This window comes from Cryptotermes secundus, unplaced genomic scaffold, assembly GCF_002891405.2.
Source record: "Cryptotermes secundus unplaced genomic scaffold, Csec_1.0 scaffold505, whole genome shotgun sequence".
NCBI classification, from domain to species: domain Eukaryota; kingdom Metazoa; phylum Arthropoda; class Insecta; order Blattodea; family Kalotermitidae; genus Cryptotermes; species Cryptotermes secundus.
In genome coordinates this window covers 450,030-476,078 of record NW_019740659.1, presented here as the reverse complement: position 1 = coordinate 476,078, position 26,049 = coordinate 450,030, and the positions used below count along the sequence as shown (strand labels likewise).

Sequence of the window (26,049 nt, the reverse complement as noted above, 5' to 3'; positions counted from 1 at the left end):
CCTGCATGGCCAAAGGGACGCCTGCCATGAATAATAATCATGCGTCCTAAAGAAGGCCTTAAAGTTATTAACAGCAGATAAACATCTGGTGAACATGGTACTGAACTTTCTGGTTTAAAAAGAGACGCGCAATTTCTTGACCCGGTGAATTATTATAAGCTTCTTACGAATGAGTGTGCCCTTTGCAGTTGTTATTATTATTATGAAATAAAATTACTCTTGGCTGCGAGACCATCTTTTGTAACTTAGTAACGAATATTCGCATTTCATAAACATATGGATCGTTTTGTCAGCGTGATTACTTCTCAGCTATTATAGAGGGATCCTATGCATTGCCATTAGAACACTCTGCAAAATAGCGTAAATCACGTTGGTACCTGAACGTGACATAAAACTCTGTAATGGTGTCGACATCTTAAACCTGGCCCTGTGGGACAATCCTAACGTCAATACAAAAGTGGAAAGTAACTATTTAACAAGTTTTCATTTACAGAAAAAAGACTCGAGAGCGGCAACGTGCGGTTGCATGACATATATGCAGAGTCTGATGAAGTTGAATGGAAACCGCAGGAATATTAGGACTACTTTTAGATTCGAACCCAAGCCACTTCACTTTTAGTGCAGCTACGATTTTTGCTCTGTGACATTCAGTAATTCTTGTAAGTTTAGAAGAGTTAAGCCTTGGAATTTACTTGCTTACAAACATACATTAATACAGAGTTTTCCTTCGTTTTATATTATGGATTCTCGCTGTGGGTTATCTGGTCTAAAAAGAAAACGTGCTGTCAGTTCATATTCTCACATAACGCTAGTAGTAGTGAAGGTTACGAAGAGAGGGTGGAGGGGTTGTATACCTGCACCGGGGCTCGTCATTGGCTAGTTTTGCATGTGTCCTCTCTGTAAATTCACTTGTTTCTGTGGAAGGCCCAGTGACGGCTGGTTCACTAGACCACCCTCCATACGCTCCATACAGCTTGTCTTTTTTTTTATTATCGCTATTTCGAGTTTATTTAATGATACCGTCAATAAGTGAGATTACATGAAGTCAAAATATCGGATGAAATTCAACCATGGGTTGAAAATGATGTGAAAGGAAGCGGCCATTGCCTAATTTAAGGTTCTAGCTTGACAGTTATATGGAAGAACTGAGGAAATCCACGGAAAACCTCATTGAAGACATGCGGTGCCCCTGCTGAGATCCGAACCGAGCACATCTCGAATGCAAGTCGGATGCTTTGACGCTTGAGCCGATTTGTTCCGTGCCTGTCTTCATAAAATGGACCGTCAGTAATGAAAGGAAGATTTACTTAACACGGTTTTGTATTAATTATAAGAATACAAAGCTACTGAAAACATAGTATACTCGTATACCAGATTAATTCTGAATGTATTTATGAACATTCAGGACACGAAACCGTGCAGAGGACATAAATGTAAAACTCCACTCATTCTAGACTACATCACGCATGTTCAAACTGAGTTAACAGCTTCAAACTTCGGTCGCTTTACCTCCAATTAAATGTGCGTTTGTTTATTCCATTACTTTATGACGCTATCTCTTTCCTGGCCCAGTTACTTGTCGGCTTCGTAAATTTTACATGATGATTGTGAATGATATATTAGAGGGGATATGGAATGGTCGTGGCCTACTTAAGAGATTCGAGCTGAATGATTGAGGAACACCACTGGGGTCCTCAGGGGCACGAAGCATCCCTGCTAACCGCTATACCTTGAGTGGCCGACACCTTTGGAGAGCAGCCGGGCGCAGTGAACAGAAATATCATTTGCCCACAGTGGGACTTGAACCCTGGCATTTCTGACAGCGGTTACGACTCGGTGACCAGATAGTTAGCCCTGTCGGCTAGGAAATGGGCAGGAATCTCTGGTTCAGATTTCTAGCAGGAGACCTGTCATTCTGGCAGGGTTTGTTTCTTAACCGTCCTCAGTTTCCCGAAGCAGAAGCAGGCGTAAAAAGTAAGGTAAAGCTGTCCCTATCCTTAACTAATTCAGTACTACACCATGAAGGCGTATGGGGGAGTGGATGTATAGTTCCACATTCTTGACCTCTGTACTAGCTGGAGGTGAGTGTTCAGCTTCACGCCCCTGCCGCTTTACCCCCGGGGAAAGAGCCCCCGGTACCCATTGGATAGGAGACTGAGTGTGCTCCAGAGGCGGTTTGGGCGATATGGAAAGGAGAAAATTCTGACCCTACCGGGACTCGAGTTCTGATCCCTCGGTCATTCAGCCAGTAGGCAGTCGCTATACCGACTGCGCTACCCCGGCTCACCCCAGAAGCAGGAGTAATGCCTTAAAATAGATCACAACCACTTCCACATGTGTTTCCAATTGATCATTCATAGTTCTGCAACCGGTCTAAGCTACATAACATATATAATTATGAGAAGCGTCGCTAAATGAATCAGACATAAGCCCAAGTTCCCTAAGCAGGGGCGAGAAGCGTGTGTAATTGTCATCTATTACAAGGACGCAGGCAACTGGACGTCAGTGAGGAACGCACACTTTTGTAGGCCTGTTGGATTAGTGGCTTGCTTAACGCAGTTTAAGTGACAAGTAAGTATACAAAGAATTTAACTAACTTTAGTATGAGGGTTCGAAGTTTCAGCACTCACAATATGAAAGTCAGCCATTGGGAACACTGGGAAAGACCCTGAGCTAATTTATTCCACTTCTGACCTTCAACACCCATGACCCTGAGATCCAAATTAACGTATTTTCCCAATTCTCCTCTAGGTCTTCCAACAAACCACTTTCCAATACGTTTTCCCATACAACTTCCTACGTCCTGTTTCTTCCATCGAAAGTACATGTCCATTCCATTGTAACTTCTACATTAATGACGTAGCCAAAATAGACAGTCCTTATCAAATCAACTGGGACTTAATTCCAAATTGAGCGACATCTCTATGCATTGTGTTCTTTGATTTCGACATTTGAATGTAACAATATTATATTTAAGCATCCTGTTGCACTCCATACGATAAATGATATAATGATACATATCAGACAGATATCAACGAAGTAGATGTTGATAATAACAAGGAAAGTGTTTTAAATGTTAAATTTTGGGCTGGGTGCAGTGTGACAGCAACGTGAGTGTTATACACCTGAGGATGGCCGTCTGAGGCCGAAACATGTAGTGTAGAGGAACAAGATCAAGGACACATAATATATTGTTTGCATTTGGGACGGAATTTGTTTCATTATATCATTTGAATGTAAACTGTAAAATAATCTTACCTCAGCCGCCACCGCGTGTCAGTGACATCTTACGGATAAATTGGAAGTTTCTCCCTTACTACGTGAGATATCGCGTTCAGTCGTGTCAGTGCGAGTGAGGAGGCAGGTAGAATTTGCCTGTCCACTAATGTTTCATGTTTCCGTACTTATCGTGTGAGGTTAAACAGCGTGCAGTGCCGTGAGTTTTGATGAATAGGCGGTTTGAAAGTATTGGTGGTTCCATATTATTAGAAGTGAATTGAATATAAGCTGATATCATTCAGAAACCAGTGTGCGTTACTCTGTTTTGCTGGGCAGTAAGCCTTGTCACTCCTACTTTCACACATTGTGTTCTTTTATAATAACTAAGTGATCATTGTGGTTTTTATATCAGTTTCCAAATTACTGTATTATAATTTCGATTGAAGTTGTATGCGTCATGCCTAGTAAGTACTAGATAATTATTACATACGTTATCCATTAATTAGGAGGGAAAATGTTTTCGAACTTTGTTTCCATTTTTGGCGGTTTTTATTTGTGAGACAATCATTCAAATATTTCTCGTATTCTAAGAGAATATCTTATCTAAATGTTAATAGGTATCTCTTTGCGATATTTTACTGTCATTTCAAACGGCCTGCTCCTCAGAAAGAGCATAATTCGTAGTTTACGAACTGATACATTGACAGTGGGAACTGACTACTTTTCTTTGTAGCCATTTTGGATTCCCGGGCTGGGAGCCATCGTACAGATATCAAAAAGTGATCCAAATTACAAACTTAATATTCTTCATTAATAACTATGGTGCTTTCTACAGTTTATGTTAATGCACTATCAAGGTGTTAACATCAGACTTTTAGATACAAGTTTGTTGCAGAGTAGAATTATGTATATAAATATTACGATCAGCATAAAGTGAACGAAAGCAGTCCATGTGATTTTGTAGCCGTCTTTCTGCCATGCTTTGCCATTCCAGACCATACATTTGTATTTCCGCCGTTATATGAAGTTCAAATTAGTTTCCAAGGACACAGACAATTATGATGGCAGTACCAGTTATGAAATTTCATTTTGTGTTCTGATATAACAGTGAAATTTACACCTGTTAGCATTATGAAGTATACAGTGATGCATTTCGTGTGTATCGTTACTGACGTTGCTGAAGCTACTCAGATCGAATCTCGGTTGGTGTCATACTTCTTCACTGATGGTCATGTGATGTTATTCAGTTTCTCAAGGGATGGATGGTCGCGACCGTTTCTTCCCAAGTCATCTCTAAATATTTGTTCCTATGCGATTGTATCTCCGCAATCAATAGTTTCACAAAGTAACAAATAATAATATAATTAATGGGTGGCATGCGGTAACGTAGTTGGTTGGGGCATTATGCTACAAGCCGGAAGGTCGCGTGTTCGAGTCACGATGAAGTGGATTTTTTTCAATTGAACTAATCCCTCCAGCCGCACTATGGTCCTGGGGTCGACTCAGTCTGTAACAGAGATCTTCTTGGGGGATAAATGGCGGCCGGCGCGTAAGGTTGACAAACTTACAGCTGTCTATGAGCCGACTGTCTAGAAAATGTGGGAACCTCGACGTCTCACAACCCTATGGGCCCCTCACGGCCTGTTACAGGGATAGCTTTACCTTGTTTTATTTTTTTTACCTCCAATTAGCTTCCTTAACTCGGCCGCGCCATACCTCAAGCGGTTAGTCGCTGGCCTCCCATCGCGGTGGCCCGGGTTCGAACCAGGGGTCTGGTTAAGTCGGATTTGTGGTGAACAAAGTGGCACTGGGGAAAGTTTTCTCCGAGTTCTTCGGGTTCCCCTGCCAATCTTCATTCCAACAATTGCTCCACAATCACCCTCACCTATCATCTGGGGCTGGTACAATAGGCCAGAAGTGGCCGCAGTACAAGGGACTTAGTCACACCCCACTAGCAGTAAAAAAGAAAAACTTCCTTAACTCACGATAGCATATATATTTCACGACTCTGTGTAGTGCCGAGCCCAATAGTGCTCCAAAAACGTCTTCATGTCGTAATGGTTAATTAATTAAACACTGACACAACTATATTTCAATTTGTGATGCTTCTTGAAAGAGAAATCGTTTTTAGGAATAAACTGGCTATAGTGGTAAGATGTTATGATTCATAAATCGGAGCTCTGTAAATTTAAATTAATGATTGTTCATTAGGACTGGTTCTGGTCTTCACACAGGAGGAAACGCAACAGATGAAGAATACAAAAATGAATTTATCATATAGCTCTTAATATTTAGTATTTCTCTTAAGAGGATTGATTATTTCTGATTGCCTTCTAGATGGGTTAGCAAGACTGACGCAAAATACAACAATAGTCAGTCACCTAGCAATAGCAGCTTGAAATGGCCACGACAGTATCCTTCCCGATCCTTTCATGTCGTCAAATATGACTCGCCTCATTGTATCATCACTATTTTCCCCATTACTGTTACTGGCACTGAGAGAGAGAGAATCTTTGAGTTCTTTTGGAGATCTGTGTAAAAGTCTTTATTCCTTCAGGATGGTCTTCTGAATATTTTGGGGCTCTTATCTGAGGCCCCTCTTTCAATTTACTCTGTACAGATATATCGCTGTGGTGGCAATATTAGTGCTTATTATTTCTTCGGTCTGAAAATGGCCCAACTTTCTGTCTTTCTCGTGAAACATATTTCATCTGGTTCTCATATTAATATTCCCCTGTGTGTCTTTGCTGTGTATTCATTTTCTGCCATTGAATGATGTTGCAAATATTGATCTGGATTCTTCTGAATCATGTTAAACTTCAGAATTTCAGTTTATCCCACAGGTGATGTAGGTAAAGAAGAATGTTCTACATGCTTTATCACAGTTTCTATTGCATGTTTTCCTCTCATCTCTCTACCACAAAGCCAGTTCTCAGGTATTTATGTAGCTATAATTATGCTGACAGGGGTTGTCCAGTGATCGAGGTTAGCTCTTTCTAAGGGACCCAAAAGAATAGAAGTCTCTCCCCTCACCTGAGGACGGAAACAGATCCAGTTTCCGAAATGTTGTGTTCTCTATTTTTTAGAATACCTAACGATGGGCAAAGTCCAAAAATCCAGCAATTCTAGGTAAATATAATTTAAAATATGTACACTCAGGCCTATAGGTCTCTTAAAGGAGAGTTACATTGCCCTACTTGTTACTATGAAGGTCTTGGATTTCCAGTATGATGCTGTTGGTACATATTTAATTCTAACGGGTTTCTTCCAGTAAATAAAAACTGATTTGTAAAATATTGTATGGAATTTTCCACATATGATCGTACAAATTACAAAGTGTCTGACTAACACACTGACAAGTAGCACTTCTTTAGTCTAGTAGTTGTAACTTTCTGTCTTTCCTTATGCATGGCCGGCAAACACTAACATTTCACAATTTGTACGCTCATATGTGCCCCCTATCATCTGGTGATTTGGATTTCAGAAAAAAAAATGTACGAACTACTCTATTCGTTTTTAAAATTGACAGCCCTTAAATAACCTTCAGCTGCACTGCATTTGACCAAAAAGGGCTAAAGGCAGGTTAAACAATTCCTGATAAAAATGTTAACCATAATATTAACGGAAGGTTCCTGTGTTGTTAGCTATGTGGCGGACGGACATAACATTTTGTACGATGTTTTCAACTGTGCAGAGATTTCTCGTGATTTTCTTCAATACCAAATACCAATTATAATGTTAGCTGAAGCTAATTAAGAATCACAACAACCCTGTAAACATTTCTGTGTTATCGTGATGTTTCTCCGGGTTTCTTCAGTTGTTAACATTAGTATTTTCTTGTATTCATCAAATGTTAATGAGCACTGACTCCGCATAAGTCGTTCTCAATTGAGGGATTCTCATTATTTCTTCAGTAATGATTACCAATTAAGGGAGGAACATTGACTGAGGGCGGTAACGTAGTTGGCTGAGGGGCTATGCTACAAGCTGGAACGTCGCGGGTTCAAATCCCGATGAAGTCATTGGATTTTTTCAATTAACCTAATCCTTCCGGCCGCACTATGGCCCTGGGGTTCACTCAGCCTCCAACAGAAATGAGTCATCATCATCAGTAATCTGTCAGACGACAGGTCCACAGTCTCTTCCAAAACAATTCCTCCACTTAATGCGATCTAGAGCTTTCTCCTTCAAATGACAGTATCCTCTTCTGTCCCCAAGGTCATCCAGCATCTTCTTACGTCTTCTTCCTCGTCTTCTTGTCACTTCTATCCGCCCCTCTATCTTTCCTTCGATAACTTCTTTTAGAAGGCAGTTTCTGCGTAAAACATGACCAATCCAATTAGCCTTCCGTTTTCTTATTTCATGTAGGATATTCCTCTGCTCACTGACTCTAATTAACACTTCTTCATTTCTCACATAATCGGTCCAACTGATCTTCTCCATCCTTCTCCAACACCACATTTCGAAACTTTCCGGATGTTTCTGATCTACTGCCCTAAGTGTCCATGTTTCAGCCCCATACAGAGCTATGCTCCAAATGTAGCATTTCACTAGTTTCTTCCTCAAATTTAAGTCCAAGAAATGAGTACCAGGAAATAATTAAATAATTTTCCTGGGGAGTAAAGCGCGGCCGGCGCGTAAGGCTGACGACCTTACCGCCATCTTTGAGCCGATTATCTAGATAATGTGGGACCCTTAACCTCTCACAGCCCTATAGGCCTTCACGGCCTGTTACAGGGATAGCTTTACTTTGCTTACTTACATTGACTGAGGGTGTTTGAGACAGGGCGCTGAGGAGAATATTTCGGCCGAAGAGAGATGAAGTGACAGGAGGTTTGAGAAAACTTCATAATGAGGAGCTTCATAAATTGTACTCTTCGCCAAGTATAATTAGAATGATCATATCAAGAAAATTTAGGTGGGCAGGGCATGTAGCACGAATGGAGGAGAAGCGGAATACATATAGGATATTGCCGGGAAAACTGGAAGGAAAGAGACCATCAGGGAGATCAAGATATAGGTAGGTGGACAATATTAAAATGGGTCAATCTGGCTCAAGATAGAGAGCAGTGGAAGGTTCTTGTGAATACGGTAATGAACCTTTGGATTCCATAAAATGCTGGAAGTTCGTGAGTAGCTGCACAACTGGCGGCTTCTCAAGAAGGTCTCAATTCCATGAATGAATGAGTGAATGATTACCAATATTTAAATTAATCAATTTCTTTCATTTCTCAAAATATTGTTTTACACATTGTTGTCAAGTTCCTGCTTCTCTAAGATTCCTCGGGAGAGTTCCTGATCTCTTTATGTTACATGATCTCATTCAGCAGCAGTATCCACGGCAGCTGATAATGAAGCAATCCCCTTTATACCGGCATTCCTATTGTCACATATTTATAAGACATTTCCTGCTATTTGAAAACAGGAAATTTCATCATCACCAGAGGAGCCTACAATTTGACTCTGTCCTGAAGCGCTAATAATCCGCTTCACAGTTTCTATGAGACCAATTCTGATATTATCCTCTTATCCCTGTGTCCATATCCGAAGTGAAGTCCTCCAGCCAAATGTGATATGCACCTTCTGTCCCTGTCTTCCCTGTCGTGGTCTCTTTCATTTGATCACAGTAACAATATGTAAGATTTGAGGCTTTCACGGCGGTGACTATGAAGAAAGCAGTCTTCTGGGATTTGGCACCGTATATATGTGGTGTTAACCGACGTTTCGGAGGAACGTATCGCCCCCATCTTCAGGGTAGAAGAAAAAGTATAAGAAATCTGCAAGCGACAACACCGTGAGAAACGGTAAAGCAGACGTGTCTGCTTGCAGATTTCTTATACTTTTTCTTCTACCCTGAAGATGGGGGCGATACGTTCCTCCGAAACGTCGGTTAACACCACATATACACGGTGCCAAATCCCAGAAGACTGCTTTCTTCACAGTAACAATAGTTGACAATATCTGTTAGATAATGCAGGAATTACGTAATAGTTTATAAGGCACTGGCACCAAATAAAGAATGCAGAAACGTTTTAAAACATTAACTTTCTTGTGATTCTTATAATTTTGAATAACCTATCTGTACGGTGGAACACGTGATAATATTAGGAACGTCCCCTAATTATATTTATACATCTGTATAATTAACTCTGATGATGTTACCGGAAATATCTAGTAAGCTAGCACCAAGGACTTTCATTAGACATTATCATGTACCAGTGTATGCTAAGTACTCACTTTCCCACCAAATTTAGTTATGCATATCAGGTTTATCTCTTCCAGTGTTCCGCAACCTTTTTCTACTCGCGGCACACCATGAAGTATCCTTGACTCGACACGGCACACCAAAATGTTATTCTCCTCAAAAACGCATGATATCAGACAATTAATATAAATACGTAACGTGATCAGCTTATTACTATAATATCATTTTATTATCATTAAACAGAAATCAACTCGTGCTTTTATTAACAATTAATTAACTTTAATTCACTGTAGAGTGTAGAAAATACACTTCTATTACTATTAAAGTAAATACAGTAACTCTACTCATAACTTCAATGTGATACTTGCGCCTGCGTAGCTGCACACAGGCGACTGATCCGTGGTGGAATCGTTGACAAGGCAAGTCTCATTTCTTCATCGATGGATTTGAGCCGCTCCCCCTTTGATGTCTTAATTTCAGTTAAGGTCGAGAAGCCCAGTTCACACAAATATGTAGTTGAAAATGACAATAACACATTAACTGCCATCTTGGAGATAGCCGGGTATCCACTCCTTACTGCCAACCAAAACGTATCCAAAGGCACTTCGAGAAGTTTTAGTTTCAATGTTCTGTCTTCTTTTAAATCTGCGAGTTCCTCTTGTATATTAATCGGAAGATGTTCTGAATTCGCAACGAATGGATCACGAACCCAGTCGAAATCTTGTACACTCTCTCCAAAATACTTATTGAATTTCTGCTGCAGCATTTCTAAATATTCTTTAATTGTGTCCATCACCATTTTATTGCTGTCAGCAAGTGACCATACAGTCGGGAACATCTCAAACGACCCATCTGTAATTCTCTGTATCCACAAATTCAGCTTATTTACAAATCCTTGTATCTTATCCATATTAGTTAGTTTATTTTCGTTCCTACCTTGCATCTTTCTGTTCAGCTCCTTCAAGTGTACGAAAATATCGGAAAGATATGCCAACTTACATACCCATTCATCATCTGCAAATAAATCCGCGTACTCATGCCCCTCAACAGTCAAAAATGCACGTACCTTCTCATTAAGTTCAAATATTCGTGTTAACACTTTTCCTCGTGATGACCAAAATAGCGTTATAAAAGACAGGGAAACCCTTGCTAATCCATGCAGTTTTAGGGAAAAGCACGTGCACAGAACATGCGGCAAGTTTATCATAGAAGCCACGTAGATGCGAGAAAAATAGAAATAAATCAGTAATGAAAACCATGATATAACAACAACTGTGAGAAAATAATTTACGTTTAATTTCTTAGAATACAACATTACTGTACATAAAAAATCACGGCATGTAATAAAGAATAAACAAGTATTATCTTATTTAATCAGTGCAGTGGCTGAGAATAAAATACAACTGGGGTAAAATAAAACTAATTAAATTCGACAATTAACTTCTTACAATAGGTAAAAGTTCGCGTCGCACCTTTCACCTTGTGACGGCACACCAGTGTGCCGCGGCATACCGGTTGCGGAACACTGATCTATTCTAACTGACCAGCCCATCGTAATGTTTTTTGTTTGTCTGTTAGGAAAGTGCACTGGCTGCATTATGAAGTTCAAAGTAAATGGATTTAAATTAAGTGCGATCTCTTTCAAATCAAAAATATTTCTTTGCCACTTTGTTTTCATATTTGTGCAGCTTTCATTCTCCCGTCAGAGTGATGACGGTGCAGTGCAGCGATTGACATGACTGCTTAGCTGTACAGAGCAAGGATACTCTGCAGAAAGCACATACTTTTTATACATACACGTAGGTCTGTTTTATGAATTTATTTTACCTTATTTATTTTGTGTTATGTTCCATCGCAGTCCGTGTAAATATTATATAGTAAAATTTAAAATTCACCAAATTATTAAATTCTGGTTACGACCTCACATCGTTGCGGGATATTCGACGCCCATTTTTGTTTTATAACTACGAAGATTAGTATTTATTTTAATCAATCTTGAATTTATAAGAGCCTTCACACAAAAATATATCTCTTGTCGTTATACGAATTTTCTTATTCCGTAATGGCTACTTTACTACGAAGAAAATCCTCTTGATGAACAGGGATACTACGTCACCTAAAAACATTCGGACCCAACCGCAACAATTAGTTTTAATTTGATAATCTTTAATTTTGCATAATTGTCAAATCGTTTTACGAAATGTAGCGAAATAAATCAACGGTTGTATCACGTGCCAACATTCTAGCCTAAAATAATTACAGAATTAACAGGAAAATTATCAGTGTAGCAAGCTGGATACGCGAGTTTCGTTTTTATGTGAATTTAAACGATTTGTCATATTTTTACGGCAATGAATAAAAATTGTTTTAACAAGGAACTATGGAAACACTATCCGTAAATTTCTCTTGCAGACTGATTGAATTTTGTGTTTTTGATAAAACTTCATGCAAATTATCGCCGTATTAGTGGGACTATTACTGGTAGTTCCCCCTTTAGAGTTAACGTATGTACGGTTATTTATGCAGTGCTACCAACTGTTACACCTCGGATTTTAAAGCACTGCAGTGATTCAACAGTGTTCGTGCTACAAACGTTGAAGAAGAGGCTGATAAATGTAGGCAGGATCAGGATAACGTGTTGTCCTGTGTATGTGACTGCAACGACACTCTACACGTAAGTGTTTGTGATTCAGTGTTGTGCCATTTTCTTGGATCGCGTCAACGACTGCAAGAAACCAGTGGAAACACCAACGACCATCCGGAGCAGACTTCAAACCGGGGACCATGGCAAGAGGAACAACGCTCAAACGGTAAAGTTAAAACCAAAACAGTGCCGTGCGGAACCTTTAGCGGTTGAGGACCCATCCGCCGGAGGATGGGCTGGGTACTTGCACTAAGTCAGGTACGCCATAGCAACTCTGCACTTGCTGCAGTACCCGCCATGACTCAGGGCTTAGGTTAAGGTCGAGTTGACAGCCCTGTGGATGTGTTATTTTTTTAGTTGTTAGTTTGTAAGGTGTTATCCTCCCGCCCTCCATGTTAGGTGCCCATGATAGGATTTCTGGTTAGGCCGCTTGAGTTTAGATTTTACGTTCAGTTCATTTAGGTGGGTTTAGTTATAAGTATTTATGTGTGTGTTTTTTTATACCACACGCTGTAACTTGACAGGGTTCGGTCGGCACGACAATAAGATCAATGCGAGAAGGGAAAGAGATAAAAAGAGCTTTGACAGTCTCTCCCTATGATAACTCGCATTGGAGGGACAGAGACTCAATAAAGCCAAACTTAATTTTGCTTTGATCTGTCTTTCACTTCAATGTTGAAAGATAAGTAAGTGAATCTACATGAACATGAAAAGTATATATTTATATTTATGAAGTGACGTTTTATATTTGTTTTATAAATTGTTACAATGAGGAAAGCATAAGGTGAGTCAATAAACTGTGCCCCAGCTTCAGCATCAGAGAAGACTTCGACTGTCATCATGAAGAAACGCATCATCTGAGCTTTGTGCATCGTCACGTAGGCCTGTCGAGAAACAAGCAGACCTGTGACATTTGCATTTTATGCGTCAATGAAAATCGCCGTTAGCCTCCTGAGTTAGGATTTTACATGAATAAAAAAATTAACTGACATGACAATTAAGCTATATGCGAAGAAATTAATGCATTACATTTAAACTGAATTTATTAGCGCTGGTTAGTTCAGGCAGTGGCCGCTAGGCTGTGTGACAATACTCGTGGAGTTCTCTTTACGATGGAGACTTCCTTCCGTAAGTCGAGACAACCTGATTTTGCTGCGACCGTATGTTCTAATTTAATTTGCTCATTGAAAGGAGCTTCGTTGCTGCACGATATGCATTTTCAGCGGAAGAAGACGTCGATTTTACTCGATCTTGCCACGAGTATTCAGTACTGAACTGAAAATGGCAGTTTCGACTTTGTTATGTTCTTTTCTTTAATTTCTTGAGCCGAACATCTTACAATTACCCTCAGATTAACTGGGTTATCATTTTAACATGGACAACTTCAGTAAAGTCAGGTTTTCTTCTTCCATGACTGAGGATTTTGAAACCTACAGCGTATATTGAAATAAATAATTGTGCATTTAAATGGATATTTGTGTTAGAGAAGAGTCGATTAGAATACCAACTGCTAAGGTAAGATTTCTTTGTTAATTTTGTTAGTCAGTTGAATTTGCTTTGATTCTTTTTCTAATTGGGCTTGTTTTGTGTTGTTCGTAATGTTTCATGTCCCGTTCATATCCTGTCTACAGAAGGATGGACAGGATCAAACTAACGGGTGGTTCCGAATTGTATGAAACAGGATGTGGGATTGTGATTTTATTTTAATTACATCATATCAGGTAGTGCATTAGAACTTGTCAGATTTTTATTTTTACCAATGTACAGACTGAAAATTTGACAGAAGGTGCCCCAAAAGTGCTGAAACAAAGATTACTGTGACGTCATATACCGGTGGAAAAGCAGTCGTACACTCTGAAATCATTGTTTCACACCAGATATCTGGCAAACTGGGATTAGTAATGGAAATGCATCGTTCTTTGGCCAGACAGGTTAATCTTGTTGAAGTATTAGTTTTAGTCATCTCTTGCTAACCATATTCCTCGTGCATGACCGTCCCTAGTTCCTCATAAACACCATGAGGTGTTCTAAACCTCGACAGTAGATAGATATGAGAGGTCAGCTTCACTCTCTAAAGAGGTAAAGCTATAGGCCCATAAGGTTGTGAGACGTCGAGGCTGCCACATTTTCTACAAAATCGGCTCATAGATGGCGGTGAAGTTGACAGCCTTGCTCGCCGGCCGCTCTTTACACCGAAAATGTTTCGTGGTATCATTTCTGTTAGAGGCTGAGTTGACCCCAGGGCCATAGTGCAGGTGGAAGAATTAAGTCAACTGAAAAATCCAATGACTTCAGTGGGAATCCAACCCGCCACTTTCCGGCTTGTAGCATAGTGCGTAAATCAACTAACCTACCGTGTTTCCCCACGGTTCTCCCTTTACAGAACTCAGAGGGCCCTAATTTATCACCAAATCCCGCCATTACTTTCTGAAAGAAGTCTAGGTCTTTTATGTTGATGTTTATGCGAACCAAGTCACGTGGCTAGTGTTGGAGGTTTACTGCGCGTCCATCCGCATGAGAGTTTGCTCCTGTAACATTCTGCAGTATGCTGGAAACAAATTCATATGGAAGTATAAAATTAGACTCCATTTTCAAAATATAACCCTGAAATATCATCTTGATAAGTGTGTCTATAGGATTCTTGCCTGTTACGTCCTCTTAACTTAAAAGAATTTGTCATAACCTCAAAGAGCATACGTCGAATTACACACACTAGATATTTTTGGCAGGCCACAAGAAAGAAAGGCAGAATAAATTCATATTGAAAGGATTTTGTGAGTTCTATCCCTACATTAATGACAGAACTGTATTTCTTTTTCTTACCTACAATGCCGGTAATATTTGGAGTGATGCTGAGATGTATAGTCTCATAGTATGCGTGGCGTTCATTCTTCTCTTACGTTCTTCCCAAATGTGTTGTTTTAAGACAGTTCTTGGCTAGAGTTTTGTTCTCACTGATCTGGACAATTTATATTACAATATGCTATAACCAATCACATTATTTCACTGTACCGCATGATCAAGGAAACAGACAACTGTTTATTAACTCTAAAGCAACGATGATCATCACGGGCGGTGGCAGGTGAGGGGGGGGGGAAGGCATCTGCATCACACCTGGACTTTTCGAATACGTTCAAATTTGAAAAAAAAAGTAAATATTTCACTCATTAACATCTAAAGTTAAAATAACTCTTAAAATAGTGTACCCTGAATAATTAACGGGGGTCATAAATATTCTTAAACGGTTTTAACGTAAGTTTTTAAAAGAATTTTCGGCCCCCCCCCATAAGAAAATATGTCGGTGACACCCATGAGCAATTATCTACCAGACAACACTTCATTCCCTCCCAGAAGATACACACCTCCAGGCCTGAAAACACAAACCGTTCAGACGATACAGAAACGTGATTGTTGCGGCAGCGCGGCGGTAACTCCCTTTGCGTATTCATGAGGTGGGGTGAGACTCGTTCTAGTCGGTACTCCAGCCACTACTGGGCCCGCTGTACCAGTGTTGGTCACTGGAGTGAGAATTGGCAGGAGAAAGCAAAGCACTCGGGGAACAGCTAGTCCGATGCCACTTTATTCAACATAAATCCCACATAACTTGAGCTGGAATCGAATCCTGGCCGTCGTAGTGGCAAGCCAGCTACTAGGACTGACCGCCCCAGCTATTGCACGGTTTCCAGTTGGTGTAGTTTACTGAGCAGCCGTAGAGGGAACAGCTCACTGGATATCGCTAAGACTCTCTATACGGAAATAGACCTTAATTACTGACAACAGTAAGAAGGCAACACAAACGTAATTGTATATTATAGGAACTGCTGAAATAATGCCCCTTCTGCATGCAAGCACGCTTCGCACCACGTAAACAAGTCTTGTTACCCATTCCGCATTTCCGAAGCGAATAATTCTGCGCGCAGTTCCACCACAGCACACCATTACTTTCACACTGTGAAACTGTGCTTGTTGAATGACATGCACTCCTTGTTAGTAAATGTTGCGTATTTACATGATCAAGAAGCTGAGGAAGGGAAGGTACAACATCGCTGTGGACAGCATGAGCAGCATATTTTGTATGCCGCCGATAAGACGAGGAGCCGGGATAGCGCAGTCGGTATAGCGACTGGCTACAGGCTGGACGGCCGAGGGGTCGGAGTCCCAGTCCCGGTGGGGTCAAGAATTTTCTCTTCTTCACGTTGTCCAGACTGGTTCTGGGATTCACCCAACCTATCCAATTTGTACAGGGGACTCTTTCCCCGGGGGTAAAGCGGCCGGGGCGTGGAGCCGACCACTCACCTCCAGTTAGTGCCGAGGTCAAGAAAATATGGATCTATACATCCACTCACCCATACGCGTTCATGGCGTAGTGTTTAATTAGTTAAGCACAGGGACAACTTCACTTACTTACCGATAAGATGAGTAAAGAAACGTTTCTTTATCAATGTCTTGGCGTTTGGAAATTATGCTAGCGCAGATCTCTTTATCGCCAGACCTGATTTCAGTAGTCTTTCGATGAGGTGTATGGTTTAACAGCAAGTTTTCACAGTCCGGAGATCGGTAAGAAGGGAAGCACACGGGTAGTGAATTCAGAAGTTAATTCGTTAAAAACCACAGGAACGACTTGACACAGAGTTGCGGCTGCCAAAACGTGGCGCATCACGGGTTCAGTCTGTGACATACGGAAGCAACCAACTTAAATTGTTTATGTGGTACGAGGCATGTTTGTAAGGCAGAAGAATGTAATGTCACCTCTAGCAGTTCTTGTAACTTATGGTAAGTCTGCGTCCCTTCCTACAGCAACCAGTAATGAAGTTCTGTTCAAGAGGAATGAGCGCTGCAGACAAGGACCCCCCCCCCCTCCCTTGACCTGTGCCAGGACGTTTTCGACTCAATTGAATGTCCTGGAATGTTTAACTGTGTCCGAGGTTCTTGTGGTACATACGTAAATACTTTTGGAGCTGATATTGGAATAAACCTGTCTTTGTTGGAGGTTCTTCATGGTCTGTGTTTATGTTGTTCATTTTACATTTTGTGTTAATAAAGTAATTATGTCCATTTCTGAAGTTCTGTATTAATTGTGCAAGCTGTGGGTGGGAGTTGGATTAGGGCAGAATAAAATTAGTGAAATAACACAAATTGATTTTTTAACTTTCTTTTTAAATTTTCAAAATAAGTTACGATAAAGGAGGTTATAGGCAAGCTCGGTGCAATTTCCATAAAGTTTTATGTATGTAGTATGTAAATGTTATAAGAAGATTTATTTTTAGAGTCAGTCTCTTTTAAAAAACAACATTTTATTAACATCATTTTTAAAACTTATTATTCTTTTTTAAATATATATAATATATGGAATAAATTTTACAAAAATGTTGTACCTAATGTGCGTCGTTTCACGTTATTTTTCCCTCAATACGTTATTGAACTATTTCATATATATATATAAATGTGTCCCAAGTTTCCATCTAAACTCAGGAACTTGTAAAATGGTACACAGGAACTCTACTGCACATTGAGTGGTTACAGTCAACTCTCGGCCAGCTCATGCACACAACATTCCTTACAGAAGCTACACCACTTTTACTAGAACTCTGTCAGATCATGTGTTCTTAAAGAAAAATGAGAATTTACCTTCAGCTTGAAGGGACGTCAACTTCTGCATTTATATCGTAGAATTTAAGTTACTCTGCACCAGTTCTATTTACTCCTGTAGATGGAAGTAACAGACTGTGGCAATCAAGAGGCAAATAAAGACAGTTGATGCAGTAAAGGAGTCAGTATGACATTCACTGGAGATTTAATTATTATGACCAACACTCTCTTTCTAAAAACACTTTTGCCAGCACTAACATTTGATTTTAACATTAGTGCACTGGCAGATGGGTGACTTTTGACAAATTTACCAGACATTTACTGTTGTAACGGGCTGAAGCACTAGTTAAAATCAACAGTTTATTAACATGTCTGCTGATTCATTTTGCATAGTGTGATCTGAAATTATGTCCCTAATTTGAACATGCATTAAAAACAACCCAGTGAACATAAAAGAGAGTACAGTGACTTGAATTTAAGTATTACTGACATGTCAGGATGCTTCAACATGTGCCCCTCATATTCCTTTCGCCATGTGTGCCATATGCTGCCATATTTTGACAGTCATTCTGGTAGCATTCACTTCACAGGTGTACAAATCTATGTCTGCCCATCACAAGCACTGGATGACAGTAAATGTACTGACCACTGAGTAGGAACAGGTATTTCCATCTGAATGAAAGGATTATGAGAAATTCTATAGCTTCTTAGTTCATGAGACAGCATCACAGCAGACTTTATTTTCTTGGAATGTGCTAGGTAGCATTCATAATATAACTAACATCTTGGAATTCTGTATATTAATTAGAGATTCTGGTTTATATGTTGGGTGGGAGAATAAGTGCAACAGCCAATAAAAGCTTACTAAAATCCTGTAAATGATGTTTCTGTATGTCTCGTAATCAACACATTTTTAGTTATATTCTAAGCAAGAAAATTAATTTTGCAACTATTCCTGAAATTATGGAATTTAGATATTAATGTACTAACTCCATGGATCAGAGCCCTTTTTTTCAGAAGCTTACATTTTCTCAGCTATACAGTAAATTCAATGCTATTTATGGAACTAATATTTTATTACCACATTCACAAGAAATCATCATTTGATCCTATCCTGGGTCAGATAGATCCAGTTCTCCATTCATGCCCAATTTTTTTAAGATCCACCACAATATTGACCTCTCACCTACACCTGGTTCTTCCAAAAAATCTTTTCCTTTCAAATTTTCTGACCAAATTTTTTCTTGCATTTCTTATCTGCTCCATTTGTTTTAAATGCTTTGTCTGATTTGATCAGACTAGTAATATTTGGCAAAGAGTATACATTTTAGATATTAATAATCTTAGATGTTACTGATAGAGTAAAGAACAGTTTCAATGTGGCAGTAAACTGTAAAATGGGGTGTATAAGTCACTTTTGCATACTTTAAAAATATGGAAATTTTTAGATTTTCTTTTATGTTGAAAAGAAAGTATGGAATCTTGAGTGGGTCTTGAGTTCATTTTAAAATAAATGTGTTTTATTTTTGAGACAAAAAACTTCAAACTTTTAATATCTTAAAAAGTTTCAGAACTGAATTAAAGTACTTTGCAACTCAGTACATGAATGTACTTGCGTTTTTTTGGTAGCTTTGCCAACCTAGTACAACATACAAAAATAATCAACACAACTCAGGGAAAACTAAAGCACCATAATTAACGTTTATGGTTATTGTGCACGAAACTGAACCTGTACATCGATGAAAGTATAATTTTGTATATAATGGCCATGATATTTTTATGAATTTGTGTGATTCATTTGGGTTTTGTATTGTTTCTGTCCTCATGAAATACATAATTTATAAATACTGATTCATTTATTTTAATGACTGTAGGCCTTCTATGCTAAAGATAATTCAGAGTTGCTAATTCTGAACATTGTGATTTTATGAAGGAGATAAAAAGAGAAACAAATGTACATCCAGAATTCAGGTTCCAGTTTCTTGACCCATCAGTAGGTCATGAAAATTGTTACCATTCCATAAAATAGAAACTTCTGAAAGGTAAATGTAATATTGAATTTTGAAAATTTTCTGAATTAGAACCCAAAGGAATAATCAGGCCCTTCAGTTATGACTTTCATTTCTGAACATGAAACCACAAATTTCTCATTTCATAATCCTCTTTTATGACTTAAAATTATGTCTCCAATGTGAAATAAAAATTAACCTCACTTTAGTCAGTTTCTTACATGTGACTAAACATATGACTTATACATTAGACATGGTTTATCCAGAGTAAGGAACAGTTCCAAAATGATTCTTTTAGAAAGGTTACCAGGGTAAGGTTATTAATTAAAGAGCACAGAACATTTCCAAAGATAGAACAGTGGCAGATTTAGTGTATGAAATCTCCATTGTTCCTTCCTTCCTTTTACAAGCCTTTGTTTCAGTGCCATGTTATGAAGGAATTAAGAAATGAATGTACAGTTTAAGCTTCACACATTCATGACTTCAGTATGAGATCAGCATTTGTGATTATTTTTCAATTGATGCACACCTTTTCAATGGTGACATAATTTTTATCTCAAACTACATGTTATTGTGTAAGGTATTATAAACATGACAAGATACAAAGACATTTCGTTTAAACAAAATATTATTTATTCTCCAGATACATGTGTATAATATAATCTTGTGAATGCAACACTCTCGTAGCTTGTTGGTTAGAACACGACTCAGTCCATGTTTTATATAAACATGGCATAGTCCATGCACACAAGCCACCACAGTATATGAGGCCAAAAACATCCTGAAAACATACACATCGCAGCCACATTACCAAAGACTGAACACTAGAAGAAAGAAAAAGAACATACAACACATACTTTTTAAATTTTTCAAATTATTTTAACAAGAATCCAACTTGTATTCACCATATATACCTCATGATGGCCCCATGTAGCCAAATCATGGACTAAGTGGTGTTCTAACTGACAAGCTATGAAACTGTTGCATTCACAAGACTGTTTTATACATACACATATCAGGTGCTCAACTAATGCAACAGGATGTTCAAATACAATATTATTTATTCCATGCACAGAGAAACTTGTACAAAAGACCTGTGTTTGACAATATATGAAATATATCTCTCATGCTCCCTTGTGGGGCTTCATGTACCCCCAGTTCTGTTCATAACTGCTGTACTAGATTAAAGCAAGCTTTGTGCTTAGCAAGCTCGCAGTGGATTGAGGACTGGATACCCAGTAAGTGTTCTGGGTATGATGGCAAAGAGAAAATTGCAAATCTGCTAAGAATGAAATGGCCTTCCCGTGTTCAGAAATATCCTATGATCTTCCAGATTTTTCAGGTCATTGATCTGCTATGAAATAAGCGATCCCTTTTTCAGGCTCGGATCCTATGCTGTTCTTTGCAATGGTGTGGAGCAGTGTCATGTTATTTGCAGTACAGAAATTAATGAACCCTGTGAGAAATTGAATCTCTTGCTGAGGTAACTTCTCATAGTACTCTTATACAAAATTTGCAGCGTCTATTTGCTTTGTTTTCGATTAGTTTTTAGCTCAGAGGCATAGATGGTTTTATTTCTTGAGAGTTCTAGTAAAATGGTTTACTATAGGTGAGAACATTGAATGGAAGATTGTCATAACCTTCTAATTGGTTGAAACATCCATCATTAAAAACTGGAAACTGCAAAATGTAGGGTTCAAGGTAATTAATGATTCCTTTTTAGTTAGCTTCTTGTTATTGCTTCTAAATAAATAACATGGAAGAAAAGCAGTAGTACAATGTTTGATAGTCACACCTCAAGGATAATTATGTAAGCTTCTGCCAAGAAAACAGTTTGGTCCAAAAGTAATTTCTCAAAATACAAACAACAATCTTAAAATGAGAAAAAGTTTTGTTTTCATTATATCGTATGAAAAACTTCAGAAATTTAAACAATAAAATATGTAATAAGATGTAAATGGAGAAATATTAGACTTTCGCACAATATTTAATACTTTGTTTTTATATGTTATTTTGGGCAGTATGTAACAACAAAAGAAACCAGCCTCAGAGAGAAAATTAGGCATTTGAGCTCTTGGGCTCAGTGTTTTGAATTATAAATACAGTAAGTCCCCAGCTTATTCTGGTTCAATTTTCACGAATCCATAGATAAATGAACATATTTTTTATGTTATTTAAACAGGTACTTAATCTACTATGGTCATTAGAACCAGATAGGGTTTACATATTATAATATGATATCTTTTTATTGTACATATATGTATCCTGTATTTTGTGTTTATGCTGAAATTGCTTTTCATACAATTTTTATAATTTCCCATAATTAAGTACTGTTGGACTTGCATGATTTTAAGCTCACACAGAAACCTTAAGAATGAATTACCTGTCTAAGTTTGGGACTTACTGTAAGTATTGTTTATGCCACATTTTAGTCATACTAAATTTGTATGATCTTCGGTATTAAGAAGGAATGACCGACATATTGATTTCTGAACTTCCAAATTGCGATTTCTAATGTTTTATTTCTTTTGATTTCAAAGTCAAATATTGAGCTAATATGAGATTTTAGGTTCTTACAGCAGTAGATATCTAGATTACAGTTTTCTGGGATGTCATGCAGTACCAGCAATTCAGAGGAAAATATGGCCTCCCTAATCAGTTTAAGAAAAAGTAAGATAGCTAGATAAAGCACTCTCACTTCATATGTAATTCTCCTTAATTAATTTGTATGCCTTTCCTTTCAGGGCTACATTCTCCCATTGAATCATTCAGAGCCCCATCCAAAGAATCACATTTCTATATTATGTGCATTGTTTTCTCCAATCGGCTCACTTATTCTACCTTCAGGATGGCTCTTCCAAAACCCTGGAATCTCTATGCAGTATAAGACTACATGCTGTTAGATGCCAGAAAGCAGTAATATAAATATTGAGCTGTTCTTTATGCCTTATTTGTGTTTCTGAAAACAGTACAGTCAGACTTGTGTAAAACAGGAACATTGCTAATGGACTGAATTTGAAATAATTTAGAGTCTCAGTTCTGCATTTATTCAGCAATATGAGATCACAAGACAGTCTATTTTTCCTGGAGCATAAGAATAATCTCACTCTGTAGATTATGCCACAACAGAAGTGGGCACTGATAAACATCATACTCAAATGCATTAAAATCTCCTCAGGTCATCAGCCTCATCAGAGTTTGAGTTATGAAATGTTTTGGAGACTTACCTAGATTTCATTTTCAGGGTTAATGTGGGGATTGACTGTAACGTCATGGAGGTATGTATGTACATGTTTATGGTCACTCACACTTTTATCCTGATGGTGGAGAGTGAGCATACCTCTGAATCATTGGTTTTTGAGTCATCTTTGATGCTGCTGATAGCCAGAGAAGATTTTGGAGCACTGAATGAAAGAATGAATGAATGACTGTACAAGGGGTGGGCCTCTCGGCCCTTGCACCACCACCTACAGTGATCTATTGTGCTTCCCCTTTTGATTATTCCCTCAGCAAGCCTGTGCTTCAAATAAATTGTAGGATTTTTTATTGAGCATTAATTTGTTGTGAAACTTTCAGAATAAGTAATTGTCAGTAAAAAACCGTTAACATTTTGTAAAATAATTATTATGTTTAAAAATTCCAGTTTGGAAGTGCAGACATCTGAATCCATCATACTCTTAATAATATCACATGATTTAGTTAACATTTTTAAAAAGCTAAATAACAAAAAAAAAAATTGAATAGCTTTACTAAGATATACACAAATGACAATTCTATATAGCCTATGTTTGGCACATCTGTTGAGATGAAAATTAACTTAAGATTGTTAATGTCTTTAATTACTTTAAAGTTAATTCTAAATAAAATCGTCTTTGCTCAGTCAACAAGTGATACAATATTTCATCCCTCTTACTCAGCAGTGCTTAATTTGTTTGTTAAACTAATCGGATGAACTCCTGCTTGTATGCCATGGACTTTGAACATTACTGACCAGGATTCTAAATTATTATTACTGAGAGACAGTCTGTCCATCTGTCCATATAACAACTTTCTGGATGGTTGACAGGCTAAAAATTAGAACACAAATTAGTATACTTTGGAAAACTTGACATTTTGTTAATTCTCGCTCTTATCCAGCAGTTCACAAGATCTGGCTGTATGATATGTAGGTGGAAGTCAAGCAGTGTGATTTGACATCCAGTTCTCAAAAAGAAGTCAAGAATTTTTACTGATATTTCTACAGGAATAATGGATAAAACCGAAATAATTTTAATGTAGCAGATAGTTGCTACTGAAATAATAATTCATCAGGTAAGCAGGGTAGAACCTTGGTAATCCAAAACCCACATTAATCTGCTCTTCCAGTGATCCAAGCAGACTTACATGACCACCAGAAACAAAATCATCACTTCCAAAAATTGCCAATTTAATTGAATTATTTTATGTCCTTGCAGTAAAAATTGACACTATCAGATGCTGGGTGGACGAAGTTAGCCATCCTACTGCTGTTTCTTCACATGCTGGTTCACAAACTCCAGTGATGGGAATGCATATCCTTCATAGCAGCTCAAGCAACAAGTTAACCAGTTCTGCAGGGAAAAGAAATGTCCTGCCCAGATCAACTGGAAGTCCATGTGTACAAAATGTACCACAGATGGGACTTCGTGTTGGTAGTCGTCGCAAAGGAGATTCATCTCCAAAAATTGGCCCAGTACTTCACAAGGCTGCTCTCTTTGAGTCAAGGCCAACAAAGAAGAATAGCAAAGATCCCACTGAGCTCTCTGTAACAGGGAAGCTTGCAATGTTTGAACGTAACAAGGGGCAAGCTCTGATGCCTAAGGCTGCTTTCTCAATGCCTGTTCCTGCCAAATATCTTGCAGGTAGTAGTGACAGGCAGAAAAGTATTCCCAGTAAAGTCTATTCCCCTGGGAAGGGGAACAGGATGGTCAACAGCACAGTGACACAGCTGCAGGAATCTGTGACATCTAACACCAATGCCAAGACAATTTTGCCACCTGCAAAACAAAGTGGCCACATGGTGAAACAAACTAACAAATCCTGTGTTGCTGATACTGCTCTTTCACCACCAGCTCCTTCTGAGGACTTTCCAACAAGATTCAGCAAGGCTTTGGCTCAAGTGTTTGAACAAGGCAATGCATTTGTGGTGCGTAATGCCGCTATTGAGAATGTGCAATCAGAATGACAACAGGATGTGGTAATGTTGTTGAATCGCTGGAACGGGAACGAACAGTTGGCTTCTTCAAAAGAACGCAATGTGAATGCTGATGGCACAAACAATATGACTGCTGTATGGGCCGATCAGATGAAACAGGCCAATGGGTTGGCTGCCAAAGGTCAATACCAGGCAGGCAGTGTACTGGGCCAAGCCGCAGACCAGGGATACGCTTTGTTGATACTGCAATACCTACGCAACGGCCAACTGTTGGGGCTACAATACCGCTATTGTCACTACCTATGCAACGGTCTGTTCTAGCGTTACTATGGAAGTGTCTTCTGGATTCCAAACACGTTACAATATTATGTGTTAATGGGCCTGCCTTTCTAGATGGTGAAAAATGTAACCACATTACCACTTGCTGTCAGCCTACCACGTGATCAACCTTCTGCAATTTTTAATCATTGTTTACATATAAAATGTACTTGTAAATCTTCTGAATAAATAATTTTATTAAAGAACTAGAATGTATATTTGAATAGAAGTAATCTGAATGATTCAATAACCTGATCACAAGAGTGCTTCAATTGTTTTGGATTGTCGAGGTTGCCCCATGCTTCATGCTTCTCCTTTACTCATCTTAGCTTGTACAGGCGAACACAAATGTTAACAATGAGATTATGGTGAAATTGAAATTGTTATTTTTATACTAGTTGCTAATCATGTAACATCTTGAACAGGAATGTTATGTTACATATACACTCAACTCTCGATTATCTGGAGGCGGAGTAACCGGTTTACGGCTTAACTGGGGCTACCAGGACTTTTTTGAGGCTTATATGTTGTTTAATATTCATTCACTTTTGTTTCACATGGTGAGTTGTAACACTATTTTCGCACTAGTGTGAACCAAGCTCAGCATTTTTTGGTCCCGTTATGCTAACACAATGTTCTAGGGTAGGGGTGAAAGAATGCAAGGATTTGTGGAAAGTTTAAAGGACAGATACACCGCCCCAATTAGTCTCTTTGTATCGATCTTTAAGTGCGTTAGCAAAATGTCAGGGTGTAAAAGGAAGCATGTTGTGTTAAGTATTTAACAGAAACTTGTGTGAGCCGGGCTTCAAAATGTTAAGCAGTGACGAAACCGTTAGTTCAGTGGGGGTGCAGTCAGAAGAGCGGGAAGAAAGTGAGAATGAGAAAGAGGTGG

At 38.6% G+C, this 26,049-nt stretch overlaps 2 protein-coding genes across 3 annotated transcripts in view; both read left to right on the top strand.

The window, feature by feature from the left end:
- Positions 1-3,391: 3,391 nt before the first annotated feature.
- LOC111872451 (activator of 90 kDa heat shock protein ATPase homolog 1) overlaps positions 3,392-26,049 on the top strand; it is a gene marked incomplete in the record, with an annotated part of 156,594 nt that continues 133,936 nt past the window's right edge. The window contains 2 exon segments of the mRNA XM_033754702.1: positions 3,392-3,683; positions 11,837-12,234.
- LOC111872456 lies at positions 13,180-25,739 on the top strand. 2 transcript variants are annotated; one of them, XM_023866399.2, is made up of 2 exons: positions 13,180-13,583; positions 24,121-25,739. In XM_023866399.2, exon 2 carries the CDS (start codon positions 24,207-24,209, stop codon positions 24,867-24,869), a length of 663 nt encoding a protein of 220 aa, XP_023722167.1. In that variant the 5' UTR covers positions 13,180-13,583; positions 24,121-24,206; the 3' UTR covers positions 24,870-25,739. The 2 variants fall into 2 exon arrangements, with proteins under 2 accessions (XP_023722167.1, XP_023722169.1); XM_023866401.2 differs by lacking the exon at positions 13,180-13,583 and adding an exon at positions 17,407-21,149.